Source organism: Lutjanus erythropterus, chromosome 4 (genome assembly GCF_056507025.1).
Source record: "Lutjanus erythropterus isolate fLutEry1 chromosome 4, fLutEry1.hap2, whole genome shotgun sequence".
Classification (NCBI taxonomy): Eukaryota; Metazoa; Chordata; class Actinopteri; order Lutjaniformes; family Lutjanidae; genus Lutjanus; species Lutjanus erythropterus.
Genome location: NC_139320.1, coordinates 13993698 through 14015759, shown reverse-complemented (window position 1 = coordinate 14015759; position 22062 = coordinate 13993698). Strand labels below are relative to the sequence as shown.

Here is a 22062-nt window from a genome sequence, read left to right as displayed (position 1 = left end):
TTAGCAGTAGTGAAGGAAAAGGTGGAGCAGAGCTTTATAGGAAATAAGTGCTCCAGGAGTGATGGTAGATTCACAGAGAGACGGGGATGTCATGGGAGGATATAAAAGGAGAAATAGGTCGGTTGTCTGTGAGGATGAGAGAGGTTTAAGTACAGTGATAAAAATAGAGCTAGAATGAAGTAAATGAGATGTGGCATGTTTGAGAGAGAAGAGCAACAAAAGTTTACACAAAAGACCCCAAATATACTTCAAACAAAATGCTTTTCAGGCTGTTTGAAAGTGATGAAATTTCTTTTTTGAAAAATCTTTTCCAAAACAATAATCCATCAACAAGTGTTATTAAAATAAGTGTTAAATAGGCAGAGCTCCAAGCACCTTGCAAATTCCTTTCTCTGCATTCCACACATTCTTACTTTCTTCAGTGTTAACACTCATTGTTGAATCAGACCGATTGTCCCTGTCTGTGCCGTCTGCTGCAGAGCCTGTGCTTTCAGAGAAGAGACTGGAGTTCAGCTGAAATCTGAAAACGTTTCTGAACAAAAGGCCAGTCTTCATTTTGCTCTGAGATTAGTCTAATGCAAGTCGAGCAGATTTCACAAAAATAATGACTGACTTATTTTAAGCCTAAAATGCTAGACACCCTACCCCCCCTCTCTGAGCTAAGAACCACGTTTCCGTGGTAACAATCAGTGACACCTGCCGACCTGACCAGAGACAATGAGGACATTGTGGGTTTGGGAAATATCCTGAGCCTGACTGATAGCAAATGTACTGAATCCTGCTTCATTAACAGTAGGACTGCCAGCATTCTAGCACCCCCTCCGAGTGCCGCAACAGTCTGCCAGACCGTCATATGTAATTGATTGTGCTCAGAAGCACACCGAAAATGCATTTTTTAAATGAAAATACCAAAAAATTATGATACATAAAACAATTTCACAGCCTAGAGCAGGACTGGCAAACCTTTCAATTTCAATTTATTAGTTGGCTTTTTCTTTCTTTCTTTCTTTATTTATTTTTATCGTGCACATTGTTTTTTTCTTTTATTTTTACCGCTGCTTCACGTCTCCTATTGAATGGACAATTTGCTAAGATACACTCTACAGAAATGAGTAATATAAAACTTTTAGCCTTCAATATCATCATCATATCATAGCATGTGCTATATTATTCTTAACATTTAATATTCATGCAGGATGGCATGTGTTTTGTTGCTCTTTGTTACTGGCCAAGCACACCGAGCAGTTTATTTAATTAGTTCATGAAAACAAAGTACCATGAATTAAAACACCTCTGATCATTAATGCACTTAATACAGTACCTTTTTGCCCTATTATTTGAACTTGACGTACCACATAATGTCTGACATCAGCATTGTGTGGAAATACTTCAAAATATTAAACAATGAAGTTGTAAATTGTGCACTGTGCTGGAGGAATGAAATCCGCTGGACTGAGATTTGCTGACACATTTAGAATCCCAGATTAAATTCCAGGGGAAGCTCAAAGCTTCAAGAATACTGGATTTATACTTTATTCATAACACATCTGGGTGAAATACTGCAGCATATGGATTTACCTTCAGTAGTTGGCTGTGCAAAATGCATTTCTCACTGAAGAAAGATGCCAAAATCTCCCAAAGAATCCAACCAAAGCCTCACACCAAGTGAGTGAAAGCTTTTCTTTTTTTTTTTTTTTTTTTTTTTAGAGTTTTGCTTTTTAACTTTGAATGATTATTAATTTTATTAAACCTACGTTGTTGAACATTGCAGTGCATGCAGTGTGGGCTGTCTTCTGTGCTCAGCAGCCTCTGAATGCGAATGAAATGTGGAATCTATTTCAGCTCAGTATCATGATGTTGAAAACATCAAATGACTTGTGTTAAATGAATTGTGTTCACTCAGACAGTGACAGATCACAGGCTGAACTTGGCATGTCATCATCACAGCTGCAGTGAAGGTCAAGCTGCACAGCGGATAATGCACCTCTGTTCCCAAGATAGAAAATGTCATTTTTGGGAAAGTATTAATCCCCAGCCCCCAAGATGAGCACCATCAAACTACGAACTAGTAATAACTTCAGAGCTGCAGAAAATAACAGCAGAACAGTAAAACAAAAGTAACAGTAAAACAAAAGTAACAGTAAAACAGTGCCACTAGTATGAACAAACACACAAATGAACAGAGGCAGGATCAGCACCTTTGAAAGCACCACGGCATCAGCGCCTTGAGAGACCGCCATGGCGCCAAAGGCATACACCTCAGGCAGAAACTCTCAACCTTTATGGTGCACTTCACACATACAGGTCTTCCAAAGAATGTCTTTTTGATGATCCTCTCTTCATTGTCGTTTCCTTTGTCAATTTCTATCTCTCTTTCTGTCTGTCTGTCGGGCTGTCTGTGTCTTGATCACTCTCTCTGTACCCTTCACTCTTTCTCTCTCTGTTCAGCTTTATCCCGTGATTATGGAATATATAAATATAAACAATAACTAATGACAATAAATCATGGCTGCGGGAAAACAACCCTGTATTTCATTGCAGGCATCATCGGAGGTAATAAATGCTCAGAAATCTTGTGTCTTATTTTAGTACCGGATAGGCTTCAGAAAACATATGAGACCCATTAGCAAAAGTCGTGGCATACAAAGCTTGCAGTTCTTTCAAAAAACAGTTATTTGGATTATAAAAACACAAACAGTCTGTCAGACTGTCTTGGTGGTTGTAGTGTTAAGAAGCCACAGAGTCTCTGTTACAGGTCTGAACTGTGTGAAGATTTTATGATACTGACAGATTTTGTATTGTTACTTACACAATATATATTGTCTCTTCCATTTATTTTGTTGTAAATCCCAGTCTACATGGCAAAATTTTTCATAACTTAGACAGTGCTTTGTATTCTTCTGCACAGCATGGATGCAGGAAGGAAATTTGCATGAAGGCAACACAAACAAATATGGAGGGTTAACGTAATCCAGACAAGTCATGCCACTGACCGGTCCTGGCAACAAACTCAAACACCACTAACCTAAATAGAGAAGCCAAGTTCCTCTCCTTTCAGTGCACACTGTGGAACCTTACTTAATGTCTTATGGTGGTCCATTAGAGGGGGATGCAGTACTTGCAAAACAAATGATACACTCATCAGCCTCAGTTGTTCTCCATGTTTAGTGCTAATTAACAGAACCATGCTAACATGTTAATGGTGAACATGATAAACATTATATCTATTAAACATCAGCATGTTAGCATCGTCATTGTAAGCGTGTTGGTATGCTGAAGTGAGTATGTATGTCAAGTAGAGCATCACTGAGCTGCTACCATGGCTGTAGACTATTGTTTCCTGTTTCCTGTCTGGGACAACTAAACTAGACTATTTGTTTGAAAGGGATGTAACACTTACATTTACATCTACAGGCAATTTAATGTTTCCAGTTCACTTACTTAACATTTTCTCAAGTGGTTATGGAAACCCACTCACATAGGAGGGCTGGGTCTTGGCTAAGAAGTGACAGCGCTAATCACTGAGCCAAATAAATATAGACTAAAATTTTATATCAAATTGCGCTCAATATGGGAAGATGCTCCATATTAAAGGATTCAGATCAGCATGGTGGCAATCAGGGGTCTTATCAGTACATTGCCTCGCTGTATTGCCAAGCATTAGTGCTTAATTAAATTTACCGAGCAGAATGTTAATCTGCGCTTAGTTACGGTTTGTATCACTGCAGATTGTTTATAAAGCCACATAGCTCTGCTGCCTCCAGTTGTAAATAGTTTTGTTTTTCATTAGTTCTTTGCGAGCAAGAGTGATCAGTAATCACCAAATGTGATTCTTTTCACAAGCATGCAACAGAAAGACCAGTGTGTCTTTCAGATCTGTTGTTTGTGAATTATGAGGTCTATCATGACGGACAGCTGCAGGCTGCCACGTCCATCAATCCACACAGTACTTAGTCTGTGTCAATATTTGTCGCTCTTTTTCCACTGGTCTTTTGGTTACTGCAGCACAGTACACTTTGGAGTCTGGCAAGTGGAGCCACACCTTCTTAATTTCAGGCCAAACCACATTGTGTGAGTGCCTGTTCACCACCTAATCACTGTGGTGCGATAGCGGACATAATTTTGTTTGTGTGCATTTTTGAGGCAGAACACCCTCTTTGCTTATTATGCCTTCAGGTGGAAGTCAAGCTGCGTCTGTTTGTGCATAATGACGGTTTCACCAACACACGGAGGTGGAAGATTTAACAGGGTGGACTAGGTTTAGCTCTGTGTTTGTGAGTGAGGATGTTGGCATCTGTTTGTGCATGTGTGTGTGTGTCTAATTGGTGTAATATCAATCAAATTCAAGAGAAATGGGACAGTATTTATCAGTGTTAAACTGAGTTGTCAGCATTGTTGAAAGCCCTCTCAGACAGTCTCCTTTTGTGTGTGTAAAATCTAATGTAGGTGGATGGAAAGTTGGAAACACATTTAGTGTGGGTGCATGTGAGTGTGTTTGTGTGCTACAGTGTGCTCTGTGTACTATTGCTGTGTATGCACTTGGTAGTGTTGGGCAGCAAGTTACAAAAGCCCCATTGTGTAGGTTACTGTGAATGAGCTGGCCTCTAAAAGTTTGGTTAGTCCGGGCAGGCGTGTGTGTGTGTGGATGGGTAGCTGGGACTGGGGGGGTGGCAAAGTATGGGGCACACAGCATAGAGGGGGACAGGTTGTGGTAATGAATGAGCTACAGTGTGTGTGGCTGGACCTCAAGCTACAGAACAGTCGTCAAAATGGTCTCCACTGTGACCGTACACCTTCTCCTCTTCCTCCTCAGCGGTGAGTTTATACAGAAATCTTTATTTAGAAAATCTAAACTCTTTTAGTGTAAACTTTACTGGTAACCATCTATAAATTGAGAAGATCTCTGCATTGATTTTAACCTCTTACTTTACTTAAAAATATCTTGCTGTGCTGCTCTAGGTGTAGTTCCCAGTGCAGTCCAAGAAAACTTGGTTATGTTGGACTTTGATTATGTGTTTCTTCTGACTTGAGACTAGGCTTTTGTGCCCAGTTTATAAGTTTTTTCAGTGTTGATTATGAATCACTTGAAGTAGTCTTTGGTTTATATGAATATTCATGACTGAGTTCAGTGCTCATTCAAGAAAGCAAGAAAAAGAAACCATTGCGAAGCCATATTCAACAGCTGTGCATCAGCTGTTCAGATGAAGTGTTACAATAATTTCTCACCATTGAAAAGAATGACTGTGTTATTAAAGTCCTTTTGTTATTAAAGTATTTTTGATGTTTCTTCTTTGCTGATTATAATTTCAGTTTTAGAGTAGCATATTCAAATCTAGTTTCAGCATCGAGATTATTATTTTCTCAAATAATTGTTTCATTGTTTGGTTTATGAGAGTTCAGAAAATGCTAAGAAAGTGAAAAAAGGTCATTAGCCTGAAATTGCTTGTTTTGTCCAACCAAAGAAAAGCAGCAAATCTTCTCACTGGAAAAGCTGGGCCCATCAAAAGTTTTCATTTTAACTCGAAAAGTGGTTGTTTATTGAACAATCTTTTAATCTGCTGATTGATTTTTACTATCAATAGTTTAGTCTATTAAACACCAGGAAGTAGTGAAAAATGCCCATCATACTTCAGATTGCTGTTTTGTCAGACCAAATGCCCAAAGCCCATCAAAATTGTAGTTATAATGTGACAGAGAAAAGCAGCAATACCTCACTTTTTAGAAGCCCTAACTAGTAAAGATTTAGCGTTTTTACTTGATAAATGGCTCATACTATTATTTAAAAAGTGAACATTTGCAAAAACACCCTGTCTGCAACACTGTAAACTTAATGAGCTCATCTGGAGAGAAGAGGAAGTGGAAAACTGTGTAATGCCAGAGAAAGACAGTGTGTAGGTGTAATTCTAGCATACTGTAGTGCACACTACGTATACACTTACACTCATGTAGATAATTTAAGTCTTAGGGGTTGATATAGCAATGAGAAACCATTAGCTCTTTGTGCTTTATGATTGGGCAGGCAGGGCCTCTCTTCTTTCTTTGCAGCAGGATGTAATATTTGCAGAGTTGACTTGCCAGCTTGGATGTGTGTGTGTGTGTGTGTGAGTGTGTGTGTGTGAGAGAGAGAGAGAGAGAGACAGAGAGACATAAACAGAATTTGGATATCTGTCCTGCCAAAGGGCTGTATGGGTTCAGCTTCTTTTTCTTCAGACTTGGATCTTTGTGAATGGGTCTTCCAGTTCCCACACGATCTCTGCTCTCATTGGACCATTTCTCCTAGGGGTCACAGGTCACTTGTGTCCAGGCAACACACTGGTAGCAGTGAGGGGTTTTGGGGCACAGAGCAGTTGACATGGAGATGAACTACAGTTGAATTGGTTTCCTTAATTTTAGGCACTCTGTCACTGGTCCATTACTCTTTGTGCTCCTGTTTTTGAATGAATGCCCGTAAAATCTTTAATAAATCTGTCTGTAATTTTAAACTGCTCTGCACATTTAGCAGGTTTTAGATAATTTGCCTTACCTGGTTTGGACTGAAATATCTCAGTGGATATCAGATAATTGTCAAGGATTTTTTACAGACATTTATTTGTGATTCCCAAATGATGAATCCTCTTACTTTTCCTGTAGTGCCATCATTAAGTTGGTGTCTTTTAGTGAAATATCTCAACTAGGGCTGCCTGTAATAGTCAACAAAACCATTAGTCTGTGAGAAAAGATTTAGTCAGTTTAGTTAACAGTTACTGGTCAACTAAGACCACCTTCCCCTTACTCTAAAATCTTGAGTAAGGGGTAGCTGTAATCTCAACAAGTTTGTATTGCCATTGATACCCATGGTTTCCAGAAGATGAATGCAAATGATGTTGATGATCCAAAGTTTTCACTTATTCAGCAAAATCTATCAAGATCTACCGGATGGGTTAACACTGTTAACTTTTGTTCACGGTTCCCCCGGTGATCCCCTGGCTATTCATTTAGTGTCACCATGAGATTGACATTTGTGGTTTTAAGTGAAGTATGCCAGCTCTGATTCAGGTGATACACACTGGGCACAACTCCTCTTGTGTAAATATAGGTGTAACTCGCGCTCGTGTCCAGGAGCTGCCTTTGCTCTGAAGTTGGTGCTGGGAACAAATCTGCAGTGGGCACACAGGAAGGTAGAATAGCAATGAGGTCAGACCAGCAAGCCAATCATCAACCTCTATTTTTCAAATTTTGAAACCATAATTGCAGAGGATTGTAGGTAGGGGTGGGAATCTTTGGGCACCTGCCGATTCGATTACGATTACGATTCAGGGGCTACGATTCGATTATAAAACAATTATTGATGCATCTTTATGTATATTGATGCACTTTTTCACAACAACACATTTCTTTTTGTCTCACTGAATAAGCATTCGTCACTTGCAATTCTTAAAAACAGCGCATTTGTAATAAGAATTCATTTCGATTATATTTTATTAAACTATTGGAAATATGTGCAAACTGGAAAGTACCAACAGTAGCCACTAGTAGCCGCAGCAACAGCAGCCTGCCGTCTCCCCGACTCCTCCGTCGGGTGGAATCGAGTTACGGCTTCTCATGTTTGTTGTGTTGCCAAAGTATTTTATTTAAGCTCGACACAACTTACATATAACGTGGCTCTTGTCCAGTTCGCTTCCGCCGTCGACGTTGTAGAAGCCGAAGTGTTTCCACACGGCTGCTTTTAAATTAGAAGGAGCTGTTCGGACCTCATGGCGAGGTGGCTGCCGGTCGGCCATGTTTGTTTTCCGCTGTGCGCGTGTCGCTCCAGGTGCGCGTCCCAAAGTGTCCCGGCGATGACGCGTACCGCGCTTCTTAGTTCCACATTATTTAGAAGCTTCTGTATCACTTTAATTAACAGATTTAAATAATCGAAATTTGGACGTTTGTGAATCGATTCAGATTCGTCCACGTCCGAATCGCGATGCATCTAAGAATCGGAAATTTCCCCCACCCCTAATTGTAGGTACACGTGTATTTGTGGAGCCTGGCATTGGACACATGCAGTGGCCCTTAGTCTTGTTTTCATTTGTTCTATTCACTACTTCATTTCGCCTTTACTCTTTCAGCTTTTCACTCATTTTAAACCTCCCTACCCTTCCTTTCATTTTCTTCTTCTACAGTGAACCTGATCCCCACCACTCCCATAGTGGAGGAGCGTCCCTTCCAGGCTGCAGATGGAGGTGTTGGGGTGGCTTTGGGGAAAAGCAGAAAGAGAGTGTTCCCGGTCCCTCACACCGAGGAGCCCAATCCCATATCTGAGGCTTATGGCTACTGCAACACTCCCAACCGTACCGAACAGGCCTGGGAGGGTGAGACATGCACACTGACAAATAACTAAATACTGCAAGCCTGTGGATGTAAAATATGATTTTTAGCTTGGTTACATTTATGATTTGTGTTTCTGAATGACTTAAAGTTGAATTCATATGAGACCAGTGATGGTTGCTGATGTCCAATTAAGCAGCAGCAAGTGTCACAGCATCACTGTTTCAGAGCATTAAAAACAAATTTAGATAAACTGCTAGAATCACCCGATTTGATGGACAGCGTATAAATACTTAATATAGTACTGATGTCAAATTTAGTGTGTGAGGACTCGGGGGATGTGTTAATTGTGCGAAAGTCATTTCCACTAGATTGCATCATCCATAATGCTGCAGTGCTCTCTACAGCACAGCAGCATGGGGCCTTGTTCTTTTTTTTTTGTCCTCATCCTGAAAACTCAGCAAGGCTCAAGGCAATCATACAAATATCCTCCACTGCATAAGACAAGTTATACCAGTCACTGCTAATTGAATTTTATTCAGTTTATCTTGGGATGGCAGTTTTGTCTCCATAGAAGAAAATCCATAATGTCTTTGAGATTTTTTTTTCAGGTGCTGTTATTTTCTCTGCAGTCATTTTCAAAGTGTCCCAGTCTCTCCTTCCTTATTCACACACACACACACACACACACACACACACACACACACACACACACACACACACACACACACACACACACACACACACACACACACACACACTCAGAGCCCAAAGTACATTCTATCAGAGCTTCAGCACTGAAAGTATCTGCTGGCTGCAAAATGACATAAAAACATTGAGTTTAAGGACACTGAAAAGCTCTGTAGAGCTGAGGAAAACTCAACTTGAAGTTGAGTGATAATTTTCTGTGGGCTCATCACCAACAGCAACATCTTTTACATTACAAATAATAATTTTATCCAATGATGATGAAAATATTAATCAGCAGCTTTGATTTTTACCTTTCCATGTAAGACCCATTACATTTCTAAAGGCTGTAGTTGCATCCTTTGTTGTCTTCCTCTCAAAACCAGTGAACACTTCTTGAATAATCCAACTATAGTCTGAATAATTTAACAATGGTCTTAATATTTAGAAAGTTGATATAGATATTGATAATTGATAATGATTGAAAATAAGTAATGGTAAAACTGTCACTTATACCAAAATAGCAGTTAGTTACACTGCTTGTTACATAGGACAATTGTGGATGCTGATGGGTGTCTCCTCTGACAGGCCACAGTCCTGCTGACTACAAGCTGCTGTCTGTCCAGGTTATGATTCGCCATGGCGACCGCTACCCACTCTACTCCATCCCCAAGACCAAACGGCCAGCAATCGACTGCACCTTGTCCACGAGCAGGTATACACTCATTTACTACACAATATATAATAGAAGCACAATATGTGGCATTTTGACCTCATAAGATTCTCTAGTACATTACTCTAGAATGATGTCATGTACATCCCTGTAGTGTCTGTAGAGGGTGAACATACTGAAAGGAATCTTTTTGTGCCTGATTTCTTAGCCATGTGAAGCCCGAACTGGGTTGTTTTTCATTCATTCAAGCCTTATTAATCTCAAGACATCACTGAAGTGGTGCCCTCATTTTACATGATGCCAGGAGTACAGTTAGAACTAAATAAATACAGCAGCAAAACAAGGCAAAAAACCCCACAGAAACTAAAAAACTGTTTTCCCAAATTCAGTGTTTGCATGTGGGACTAAGAGCGTTGGTCATTTGCTTTAGTGAGTTGAATAGTGACTATTGGACCAGATTAATAAGGAGGAGATATAGGATGGTAAGTTTCCAATTAGGGATTTATAAATGAATATAAACCAGTGTCTGTCATGTTTAACTGTTGAAGATGTCCACCCAACCTTTTCATACAAGATGAGTACATACAGGATGCAGTGATGAGTGGAATAACTCTTACTGGTAATGAATCTTAGGGTCGAGTAATCAACTGAATGAAGGGATTTGAGAGTGGAGGCAGATGCGTGTCTAATACATGAGGTCACCATAAGGACAGACATGAAGACAGCCTTAACTATTCACTTCAACATTAGCTCAGTATCCATTTTTGTGCTGTAACCTGCTAAACAGTGTGCCAGTGTGAAATGTAAACATGACTTTTTGATCCAGCCAGATACCCACATATTATTCTGACAGAAAACAAAATACTTCATCAAGAGCATTCTTACACTTAATTATACCCAGATCAGTTGCCGAATAGTCAGTGAAAATAAGCGGTCTGGAGATTGAGATTAAGGTTTTCTCGACGCAGATCGTGAAGACAATCGATGACACATAAAACCTGTTCCCAGCTCAGTTTCAAAGTGAAGATATCATTGTCACATGCTAACTAAACCACAGGAGCAGTTCATCAGCAACAGGATTTGCATGCTTATAATTACTTTGGATTGCCTTGTGTGTCCTCCAAGTGAACAAGGTGTTTATTATGTTTATTATTATGGTGGTAAATAGTATCAAAACTTCTTCAATCAAACGGTACCTTTTTGGTAGAAAAAAAATGATTTGTATAATTTTGCTTGCAGTCAATCACCGCAAACATTTTTCTTCTAAAAAGGTCTTGAATAAAATACTCCATTGGTATCAGTAGAGCTTTCAGTGTACAGGTATTGGTATTGGTATTGTCATTTTTTTAAACAATACCCATCCCTATATCTGGTCTGATTTGTCTCATAATGCTGCCATAGCAGCTGTAATAACAAAACAAAAAAATGTTCAGTATTGTCTGACATGGCTTACAGGCAAAGGCAAAAAAAACCCAAAACAAAATCAGGGCACCCTTACTTGTCATTGGTTTCCAGAGTCTGAAGATATAGGCTTTCATTTAATCTAGATCAGAGTAAAGGCCACAAAATGCCACTGGGATATAAGCTGGCTTCTCAAGCAGAGCCACAGCTATCTCTGCCTAATGCCTAACAAGAGGACCTGCTGGAAAGTGGGAGAGACCAATTACTGCAACAGCTGCTGATATCCTCCTACAAAAACTGCCGGCTGGATAACAGCTGTCAGAAAATTAGTTAGGCTGAGCTAAATAGGAAGTAGTTCTAAAATATTTTTTTCTGTGGTGTTTGAGGGGCAAGAAACTGTAAATGTCTTTACAGGCATTAAATCCAAGAATACAGTCGAAGATATCTGTTCACAATTCCCCTGTTTTTCCAGTGTTATTGCATGCGTCAGCGGTAGCGGGTGGATTTGGTTTGCTACATCTGTTCTGCTGCGCTTTGGTGCAAATGGATACACACATAAAGACAAACACATTTACATGTGTGTGTGGTCTGTTGAGGCGCAGTTGTTGACAGTCTTATCTTGCTTGATTTGAGCTACATGCTCACTGAGCAGCTTCGGTAAAGCTGAAGTATTGCGGCTGCAGAAATTCCCCACAGAATTGTGGGTGGAAAATACAAACACACACACACCCACACACACACACACACAAATTTAAATGTTATCTTCTTTAATTCATTATGTTCTATTCTCCATATCTTTTCTCTGTTTTTCAGTTACTGTTAGCTCTCTGCTCACATTGGCTCTGCTGCTCTTTCAAGAGGGCTAGATGAGACTTCTGATAGGAAGTTATTAAAAGGAAGCCTGCCTCTGTATTTCAGCTTCAGAAGAAGTCTGAAAACAGCACTTTCACACCCAGTTTCTGTGTGAATACATTAACTTTAATTTATGGAAACTCTTCATGTGGGTACTCACATAGCATAATAACAAACCACTATTTTCTGATCCAGAACATTTATTTTGGTCAGTGGTTTTGATGTGTGCACACACATCCTCCTGGATGACTCAGACCTTATGGTCAATAAATTCCCTGTGACCAGTCCCCTCTTTTGGGCTGTGTACCTGAGTACAGATTTAGCCAATGACTTAATTTTGCACAAAGCTTTCACTACAGCCACATCAGCTTTGCACATCTGGATGGAGTGGGCATGGTGTAATCCTTTAGAGCTGGCACAGTGTACACACAGTTGCATTTCAGATTGGCAGGATGGAGCTCATCTGCTATGTACATCTAATTGTTAGATGTTTTCAGTGCCCTTGATCTTTGAACTCAAGCTGAAAGTAGGCCATCCAGCACAAAAGCCTCTTATGACAGAGGTTGGGTTCCATTCAATAATTGACAGGAATTGAATTGACTCTTGCCTCCATCTACAAAAAAAGCACTGAGGTGCCCATGAGCAAGTGCTTGCTCCCCTTGCTCAGTGAGCTGCTGTAGTACTCCGCTCCCTGATGTGAATATATCAAATTGTCAGTGTGTGAAACAGAACAGTGCAGTAAAAGAGTAAAACATAAATTTTAGATTTAGGGTTGGTTTGCCTTTATGAAACCAACCATATCTGAGGCTAAATCAAACATACAAGGACATGATGAGATATATAATTTCATTACAAGAGAGCAAGACCTATTCCCCTGCTTTAAGCCCCATTACTTTAGGGAAGGATTAGGTGGTATTTGCATTATTTGTCAATTTATTACATCGTACCTCTAGGGACAGCAGTGTCATTGTGGATGGACTGCAGGGCTACACAGTTAATCTCACTTGTAATAAAACTGCAGTATGGCTAAGTGCAGTATCCAAATCGCAGAACCAGAATCACAGCTTTTTTTTTTTTTTTATAACGAGATACTGTAGTACTGCATAGATGACCTGGCCTAAAAATCTTGCTGTCCAGATGAAAGAAAACATGTTTGTTAATATCAATAAATATCACATCATCATGATTTTAATAGTTTTCTTTTTTCAGTGAACATGAAAGTTTAAATGCAAAACTGATTATTTCCAGTAATCATATTGCATATTGCAATCTCAATCCCAATCTCTGTCAAAATAATTGCAATATGACTTTTTTTACCAAATTGTACAGCCCTAATGGATTGCTGTAAAATTTGGTACAAACCCTCTTGGTCCCAGATGTTGAATTCTAACGATTTTGTTGATTCATAAAAAAGAGAGAATCGATTTTTTTTTCTCCCACACCTAGTCATCATGAATGACAAAGGACTAATTTACAAAGTTGAGAAGCAGCAGCACATCTTGTGATCCACAGTACTTTTCATGGGGATATCCTCAAAAAGGACATGCTTTGGAAGCAGAACAGGGAGTTGTTTGGAGTTATGTGCAAGCAAACTGTGCAGAAACAAGGCTGACTTATGACATTTATGTTAATTATGAATAAAAAAAAAATACACACTTGATTTAGTCATTTGCAGGCTGTGAAATCACAAGCAGAGCTGCTGCAACATGTATCTGGACCATTTTGTGCTCCATCTGCTTGAGTTTGCTCGTTTGCTGTATGTTCAGCGGTGTGAGGCTGAATGAGTTCAACTGCAAAGTGTGTTTGGATTATTTGTGGTTTGAATGTGCTGTTTTTACATGGAGATTGAAAATAAAAGCTTGTTTCATATTTCTCTGTCCCCGTAATAATTGTAGATGGTTCTGTTTGTATTGAGGCCAGGGTGTAATTACAGGGATCTGAACTAGCATATGCCCAGGGCTGAATGCTTACAGAGAGCTCGGTTGTGTGCGTGTGTGTGTGTGTGTTTGTGCCTGTGTGTGCTGGCACCAGCTTGCCGACCCACTGTCTCCGTCTGTGGTTAACTGAGCTCTCTTCAGCAGGGAACATCTCATCTCTCTTTCCTTTTTCATCTTCCACCACTACAGCCTTTGTCAAGGCTTTTGTCTTTCTGCAGCAGTCATTCCATTTACTTTTCTTTCTTTCTCACACTTTCCCCGTTTAGAACACATCATCTCGTTTCCTTTTCTGTTTATTCCTCCCCCTCATTTATTCTACTACCACTTTTTTCTCATTTCTCCATCCCTTCCTCCCCCTTTGCTAATCTCTTTCCCTGTCCTATCCAGTGATAATAATCCCTGCTTAATGTAATTGGACTCTGTAATCTTTGGTTAGCAACAATCAACCTAATAGACAGCCAGGCTGGTTCTTTGTCTGCACTTGTGTCCCCATTCGTTGACATCCAGTCTCCCAGTGTAGCCAATTAAATCTAGATTGTCCCAAACTCCCCTCAGTAAAATGATCTGCTGATGACAAAGCAGAATTGAGCACTGTGGGCACAATACTGCACTCGTTTTACCACTCCCATGTGTTCATGAGCCTTGTGCTGCATATATTACTGTGTAAGTGAATATTTAAGTATGATAATGCGGAGGGAGGAGAGTGGATAGATGGTGACAGCAACTGCTGACACAACGTGACAACAAAAGGAAACTGTCCTTTTAAAAATAGAAAACATAGGCAAGGGTTTTCATCTGAGTGGTGCTTTGAAGCTTTTATTTTGACAAAAAAGGGAAATTACGTCTTTGTGGCCTTGTCTTTTATAGTTGATGGTTGTAGATGCCAGATTAAGTTTACTGCTCTCTGTCAGTCACTACAGTCACAAGAGTGATTTAAGAGTAATGACAGAAGGTCGTTTTTTATGCTGTGTTTCTGAACCAGTCCATGATCACCATGGAAACGGTGTGTGTGTGTGTGTGTGTGTGTGTGTGTGTGTGTGTGTGTGTGTGTGTGTGTGTGCGTGTGTGCGTGCTCCTTTAATCTGAGCAAGCTGAGCTGCAGCTCCCAGAGATTTGTTATATTAAACTGTAATCTTCAGTCATCTCTAATCTATTAGATCACGGACTGCTCCTCTTGCTGCCCTCATCCCTGTGTGTGTGTGGATGTGTTTGTGCTCCCATATCTGTATATATACATGTGTGTCCAGAGGCAACAAATTCTTTTCATCTTTTTATATCACCATATCCCATATTCCCTCCCACACACTTTGAACAGTGCCGTAATCCAGCAGTGTGTTGTATTAGAGAGACACCTGGTGGTGGATGTAGGAAGTGCCCCACACATGCTGTTGCATACTGACCTGTAAATATCCTTTGAAACATTATTAGGTTTTTGTATATTGACAGTAAAATGACTGGTATTTTTTTTTCATGTGATAATTTGTTGATTGATTGATTGATCCAGCCCTAGCCCGGTCCTAGCCCCAGGTGTTCAAGCTTTAGCCCCAGCCAGACAAAGTCACTTTTTCAGCCCGGACCCAGACATAGACTGACACTAATATCACTCTAAGCTATGTCTGATGCACACTCCCTCTAATTCAAGAAAAGTGACGTGATCTAACAGCAACTAAGTAAATAAATATTTACAGCTCCCTTTCTTTTTTCTTGGCTCATTGTTTGTAGTGGTAATCAAATTAAAACACTTCCCAAAATGCAGCTTTGCTCAAAGCATCAGGAACCCCACGATCCAACTTTTCCCTGATGCTCTACATGGTCATTGTGCATCACATATGACAATACACCAGAATAAAATGTGGGTAAAGCATGTAAATTAAATCCAATGTATAGCATTTATAATATAATCAGTAACAGTATTTCATATAGAGGCATATGTGTGCTCTACACATATATGGACACAATAAAAAGACAGAAGTGAAATGACCTCATATCCCACCTGAGCCCGATCTACTATAAAAAAAATAAATAAATAAAAAAAATAAATTTAAAAAACATGGACAGAGCCTGGCCTGAAAGGTCAGACCTAAGAATTAATCACTTTAAATTTTTGTCAGATTCATGTCAGAGTGTCTTCTGTGGGAAAAAAAACCTCTCTCTCACCATGAGAAGAGGATTGTGGGTGGTTTGTTGAAATATTTTGAATTATGTTATTAAAACTGGCTCAGTGGAGAACAGCTATGATTCACTGAAAATGAGTATCATGTGATTTGAAACAAAGAAGTTTATCCAGCATGTTTCTCAGAATATTTGTTTGTTTCCATGACGTTAGTCCCGCTGGCTTTAACCCCACAGGGACAATAAAACTGTTGTTGTAACTGCTTCTCAGAGGTCAATATTTGTAGCTGTGGTTTTAAGAGGAAGCTCTCTATTGACAGTGTGTGAAACTATGCATATTATTAATGACCAGCCTGAGGAGATAAAGTTTGCACAATCAGTAACATCTTTTACATTACTTCTTAAAACCCATTTTTATAGACTTGTGTTTATGTGATGTCGTCATCTTTTTTAAATATATTTAATTTTATTATTTTATTTGTACTTAGTTACATTGTCATTACATGATGTCATCCTATTTAATTCTTTTTATTTATTTATATTGACGAGACAACATCATGTAATGTCTGCAATCTCCTTCCTCTATTTTCATGTATGTTTTTCTTGTTTTACTATTCTTGTCTCTTTTACTGTTTTGTGTTTTTTTTACTGTTTTAGTGTCTTTTGCTTGTATCTTAGTTTTACTTCAACTTTAGCTTAATTTTTTCTTGCCCCTGTTTGTCCTTCAGTTGTTATTTTGCCTCCTGAGTATCCTGCTCTTTTGCTTTATCAGTCAAAGCACTTTGTAAACCCAGTCTTTAAAGGTGCTATATAAATAAAAGTGATTATAATTATCTGTGCTTTTTTGAAACATTACAAAAAATTAAAAAAGTTTGAAATGCATGGATGTTTGCCAATGTACTGAGAATTGTTTTGCATAATGATATGGGTTGAAGTTCATTATTCATAACTTAGCTTCTTACCAATAGTTAAAATAAAACTATTGTTCAAGTGAAAACTTGTGTGGTTGTTCAATGTATTTCAATGGCCAGTGTTGATATTTAGAGAGCAGGGTGGCTAATAATTCCATTATTCCACATTACAATCTAATATACATTGTTGACTTGGCCAGTAACATATGTTGTAGGTGTTTTTTTTTTGTTTTGTTTTTTTAAATTAATGAAATAGAAAAATATATTGGGTTATGCTGTAGATTTCAAACCGTGGCTGTTATTAAAGAGAGATTGGGGTACAGTTTGTCTGAAAGGATGTCATTCAACTACATGACACTAATCATTATAACATAATGTATATATTTAATGTTAGCCCGTAACAGTGTAGTTTTGATTTACTTTTATTTATGATGGGAGAAGAATGTGACTGAGGAAATTTTGGAAAATTCTTGATGCATGAGTTATACTACAGGGCTCAAAAATAACAGCTTCACCACCTCCCCAAAAGTCACAAGGGGGAGTGATAACAGCGTGCCACAGCAGCCACACTGACGAAGCTGCCTGCAGATGTGTTTGCTGATCATTTTTGTTTGTTGGCCTTGTGCATGGAGGCGTCAGCTCATGCTGATATGGTCAAAATGCCAGATAATCGTCGAGATTAATCTATCAACCCATTTGTCGGTCACTAATCCATCACTATTGTTTAAAGTTTTCCAAACAACAGAAATGAACCTCCTTCCACTCTCACTATCGTTTTAGAATACTGATGAAGCTGTGCACTTATCTGAAAATAATGTGCACTTGATGACCCTCTCTACATCTCTTATCATTTACCGCCCTCAGGAAGCCCTCCCACCCCCTGCTGAACTCCTTCATCAGTCACATGGGCCTGGGAGGACGCGGCCACTGGGAGTCACCACTGAGCTCTGTTCCCCGTCTGCCAAACCACAGTGCCTGTGAGATGGGAGAACTCACACAGACAGGTAGGATTCCCCACCAAGACCAGACAGTTCTCATCTTAACTGAAGGGTTAGGGTTAGGGTTATTGATTTCCTTCACCATAAATTAATCGGTGTTATCATATAAATCAAGAAGTTAATGTCTTATTCATGCAGTAAAGCCTTTTGTCTTAAGCAGATGATTATTATAACCATATTTTTTTCTTTTTCTTTGTTTCTCATGCAGATTATTGTCTAATTGACATTATTTATTACAGGAATATGATGTAATGACATGGAAAGCCTTGCTATTTATTACATTTTATTGACTGTTTTTATATAGCTTGTTTTGTTTGTTTTTGGCAGTATGTCATGGGTTAGGAGGAGACTACTTTTATCACTGAGAAAAAATAACTTTCTTGTTCCTGCCAATGTAGGCAAAGTATCATAGGAGTAAAGTTAGAAAACATGATTGCCATTGTTTTTTTTCATATCCTGTCATGTATAAAAAGACCCAAAATGAGTATTGGAAGTGGAATAATTACAGCATTTGTGTATGAATGATTCTCTTTCAAACTTTTGAGCCATATAAGCATTTTATCACTAACCTATAAGCACTGTCCATTGTATTGTCAAACAAATGCTTATCTTGTTTTCATTGTTTTCCAGGTGTGGTGCAGCACCTGCGCAACGGGCAGCACCTACAGCAAGCCTACAAACGTCACAATCTCCTCCCCTCCGACTGGTCACCCCGCCAGGTGTGGGTTGAGACCACAGGTAAGAGCCGCACTCTCCAGAGCGGACTGGCCTTCCTTTACGGTTTCCTCCCGGGCTTTGATTGGTCAAAACTGACTGTGCGGCACCAGTGGAGCACGTTGTTCTGCGGCTCGGCATGCGACTGCCCCGCCAGGAACAGATACTTGGAGGAGGAGCAGAGGAGGCAGTATCGGCTCAGAGTGAGCGATACTGAACTTGAGAGGACTTACGCTGATATGGCGCGGACTTTGGGTCTGCCCACCCGCCAGCTCAGAGCTGCAAACCCTATAGACTCTTTGCTGTGCCATCTCTGCCACAGTATTTCTTTCCCATGTGTTCCCTTGGGAGATGGCACCAAGGGATGTCTGACAATGGCACAGTTTGCTGTGATTCGCCGACAGCAGCTAGATGATGAGGTGGATCGGAGAAGAGTGGGGCTTTACCATAAATACGCCATCCTGGCCATGTACCCCTACCTCAACAGAACTGCCACTAAGATGGAGCGTGTTGCTAGGGACAATGAAGCTGGTCGGCAGCCTCGCGCAGGGGGTGAGGAAGTCTTCACCCTGTCTTCAGCCCATGACGTCACCATGGCTCCGTTGCTAAGCGCTCTGGGACTGGATGCGGCCCGTTTTCCACGTTTCGCCGCAAGAGTAGTCTTTGAACTCTGGAAGAGTCCATCAGCGATGCAAGGACAACCAAAGAAAAAAGCTGGCAAAGGTGAAAAGTCGAAGGCGAAAGACAGGGAACTGTTCATCAGGGTTCTGTACAACGGTGAGGATGTGACATTTCACACCACCTTCTGTCGCTCCCATGACCGCCATGCCAGTCAGCCCCTCTGCCCTTTGAAAAACTTCCTGTCTTTTGTCAGGAGAGACATGTTCAGTGTTGTCAACGCTACTTCCTACCAGGAGGCCTGCTACAGGCGCCCTGGTTGACAGATGGACAGATGGAGAGGAGGTGACTGAGTACAGATGCAAAGTTGGCAGATGGTTGTACTTTACTTGTTTTTTAGTTGTTTTCCACTTTTGAATATGGTGCACTTTTATGCTGCTCATAGTGTCTTAAAATGTCACATTTTTTTACACATAGTCCTTGACATTCCTGAGCACAAAGTGAGACATAAACACACAGTACTGTACATCAAACAACCCTTTTCCAAAAATAGTTGCGACACTGTGTAAAATGTAAATTTAGCTCAGAAGATGCAACGCTCATGATTTTCAAAAAACATCTGAACAGCAGTTTTCCAAAGTATTTCTGAGCCCATGTAGTATCCAGTATACCATCATGTTGGCCTTTAATGCAGTGCCATCTGAGAGGTCAAAGGTCAAGGGCCTTACCCCTTCAGGGCAGAGATTTATGCGGATTCTCTGAATCTTTTAATGATCTTATGGATTGTAGATAGTGAAATCGCGAAATTCCCACCCAATGTGTGCTGCGAAATGTTGTTCTGAAACTGTTGGACTATTTGACCACACAGTTTTTTACAAAATGGTGAACTCACCCCAGCCTATGAACAGCTGAGCCTTTCGAGGATGCCCCTTTCATACCCAATTGTGATCACCTTCTACCAATTAACTCATTTATGTGTAGAATGGTCCAAACGTATGTGTAGAATGTCTTTTGTTACATCTGCCCCAACTTTTTTTGCAACATGTTGCTGGCATCAAATTCAAAATCATTTTATATTTACAAAAAACAATGAAGATTATAAGTTTAAACATTAAATATATTGTCTTTATACTGTATTCCAGGGAATATAGTTTGAAAGGGATTTGCAAATCATTGCATTCTGTGTTTGTATATGTTTTACACAGCATCCCAACTTTTTTTGGAATCAGGATTGTATATTCTTTTTAATTTTTTAACCTTTCTACAAAATTCTTCATTTCATTCTTTGTTTTAATATTATATGTTTGTAAGCATATCTAAGAGATAAGTAATACAAGGGAAGTTGTATGGCACTTAGCCACTTTAGTCCTACATTCCATAATACCATGGAATTGTACAATTCCAGCATTCCCAAATGCTTGCAACAGAAGGGAATATTGAAGATGGATATACTATGCTGGATTAATAATTCCTGGGGTATAATAAATCTTTTCAATGAAAATTACACTTTGGCCTAGTTTGGCCTACATTGCTCCCTTATGACTAATTTGTCACACTGCATTTTTTAGGGGTTTAATGTTTCTTAATTGCAGTAGGCCGTCTGTTCAATGGTAGGGATTATTTCTACTTTGACACTACTACTTTTTCTTTGTTGTAGTAAAATTGATTCCGGTACTTTGAAAATGACAGGTTATAATGTTTATTTTCTCCTTACATTAATTTACAACTACAATACATCTGTATTTATATTAATTTGTGAAATAATCAATCACATTCCACTTACTGCTTTTGCTTGTAGGAAACTGAATTTAATAAAAAGGTTCATAATGCTTGTTTTGGTATAAAGCTTTTGACCTGAAGAACCCTGCAAGTCCACATTTGTTTATAAATGTTGTGCGTATGTATAAAGGACAGAACGCTAAGGTGAAAAGATCATTTTTTAATTGGTGTCTTTTACATGAATCTTCTACCACTAGATGGCATATTAGGTCCACAAACCTCAGCCATACTCAGTCTCACCCATCTGCTACTATCAGTTATCCACTTTGTCAACAGTGCTGCAGGGGAATAGCACATAGTCAATACATTTATATGAATGTAAAAACCTTGAGTGCCTGTTCCCCCACCGCTAGACAAGTCATGTGTCATCATCATTAGGAACATAATACAACACTGACAAGATATCAATTGTACAGCTCGTTTTCAAAAGTGCCTCAGCGTGCTCGCACTGCTTTTTTCCCTTTCAGAATCCTCAGAATCGGGAGAATATTGACTGGAAAAATGCAATAACAAGAGTGAGATGGGTAAATTACACTTGCAGTATTTGGACATTACATTTGTCCTGGTGGGAGAGGGCTATTTGCAAGTGAATAAAACTGGCACACAAATTGATGCTGTACACAGATTACAAATGTTGGGGCAAGAGTTTTCATTTAGTTACACCGTGAGAGCAGATGTGCCGTGTTTAAAGGAGGCTGTGAAATGTTGGGCTGCAACTTACAATTACTTTCTTTAATGATTAGGAGGTAAAAAAAAAGATCAGAAACCAGGAAATACTCACATTTGAGAAACTGAGATTCTTTTTTTTATATTACCATAAAAAATAATAAATTAGGAAAATAGTTGCTGATTAATTTAATAGTTAATCAGTCATTGCAGCTTTAGTAACTGGCATGAACTTTAGGAGCTTATAATGGAGATTTTCTGAGATTGGATTCACTTAATTTTATTGTTTAAGTAAAGAGACTAAAATCATGTCTAGTATAAAAATATTTGAACTCCAAGACCAGTGGATTAAAAATCACATTCCCTTCTGCTGCTGAGTCACACCCGAGACTTCAGCTCACGTCTCAATCCTAAAGTTGAGGTAA

General features: G+C 39.4%; 1 protein-coding gene across 2 annotated transcripts in view; it reads left to right on the top strand.

Moving 5' to 3' along the window:
- Positions 1–20633, top strand: part of pxylp1 (2-phosphoxylose phosphatase 1) — a 28361-nt gene extending 7728 nt beyond the window's left edge. The window contains exons 1-5 of one of the 2 annotated variants that reach the window (XM_084717035.1): positions 4688–4815; positions 8145–8333; positions 9565–9691; positions 17727–17866; positions 18491–20633. In XM_084717035.1, coding sequence (XP_084573161.1) covers positions 4719–4815; positions 8145–8333; positions 9565–9691; positions 17727–17866; positions 18491–19515 — 1578 coding nt within the window. In that variant the 5' untranslated portion in view covers positions 4688–4718 and the 3' untranslated portion in view covers positions 19516–20633. Of the gene's footprint in view, positions 1–4687; positions 4816–8144; positions 8334–9564; positions 9692–17726; positions 17867–18490 lie in introns of those variants that run through there. The other variant, XM_084717036.1, reaches the window with a different exon arrangement.
- The last annotated feature ends 1429 nt before the right edge of the window (positions 20634–22062 follow it).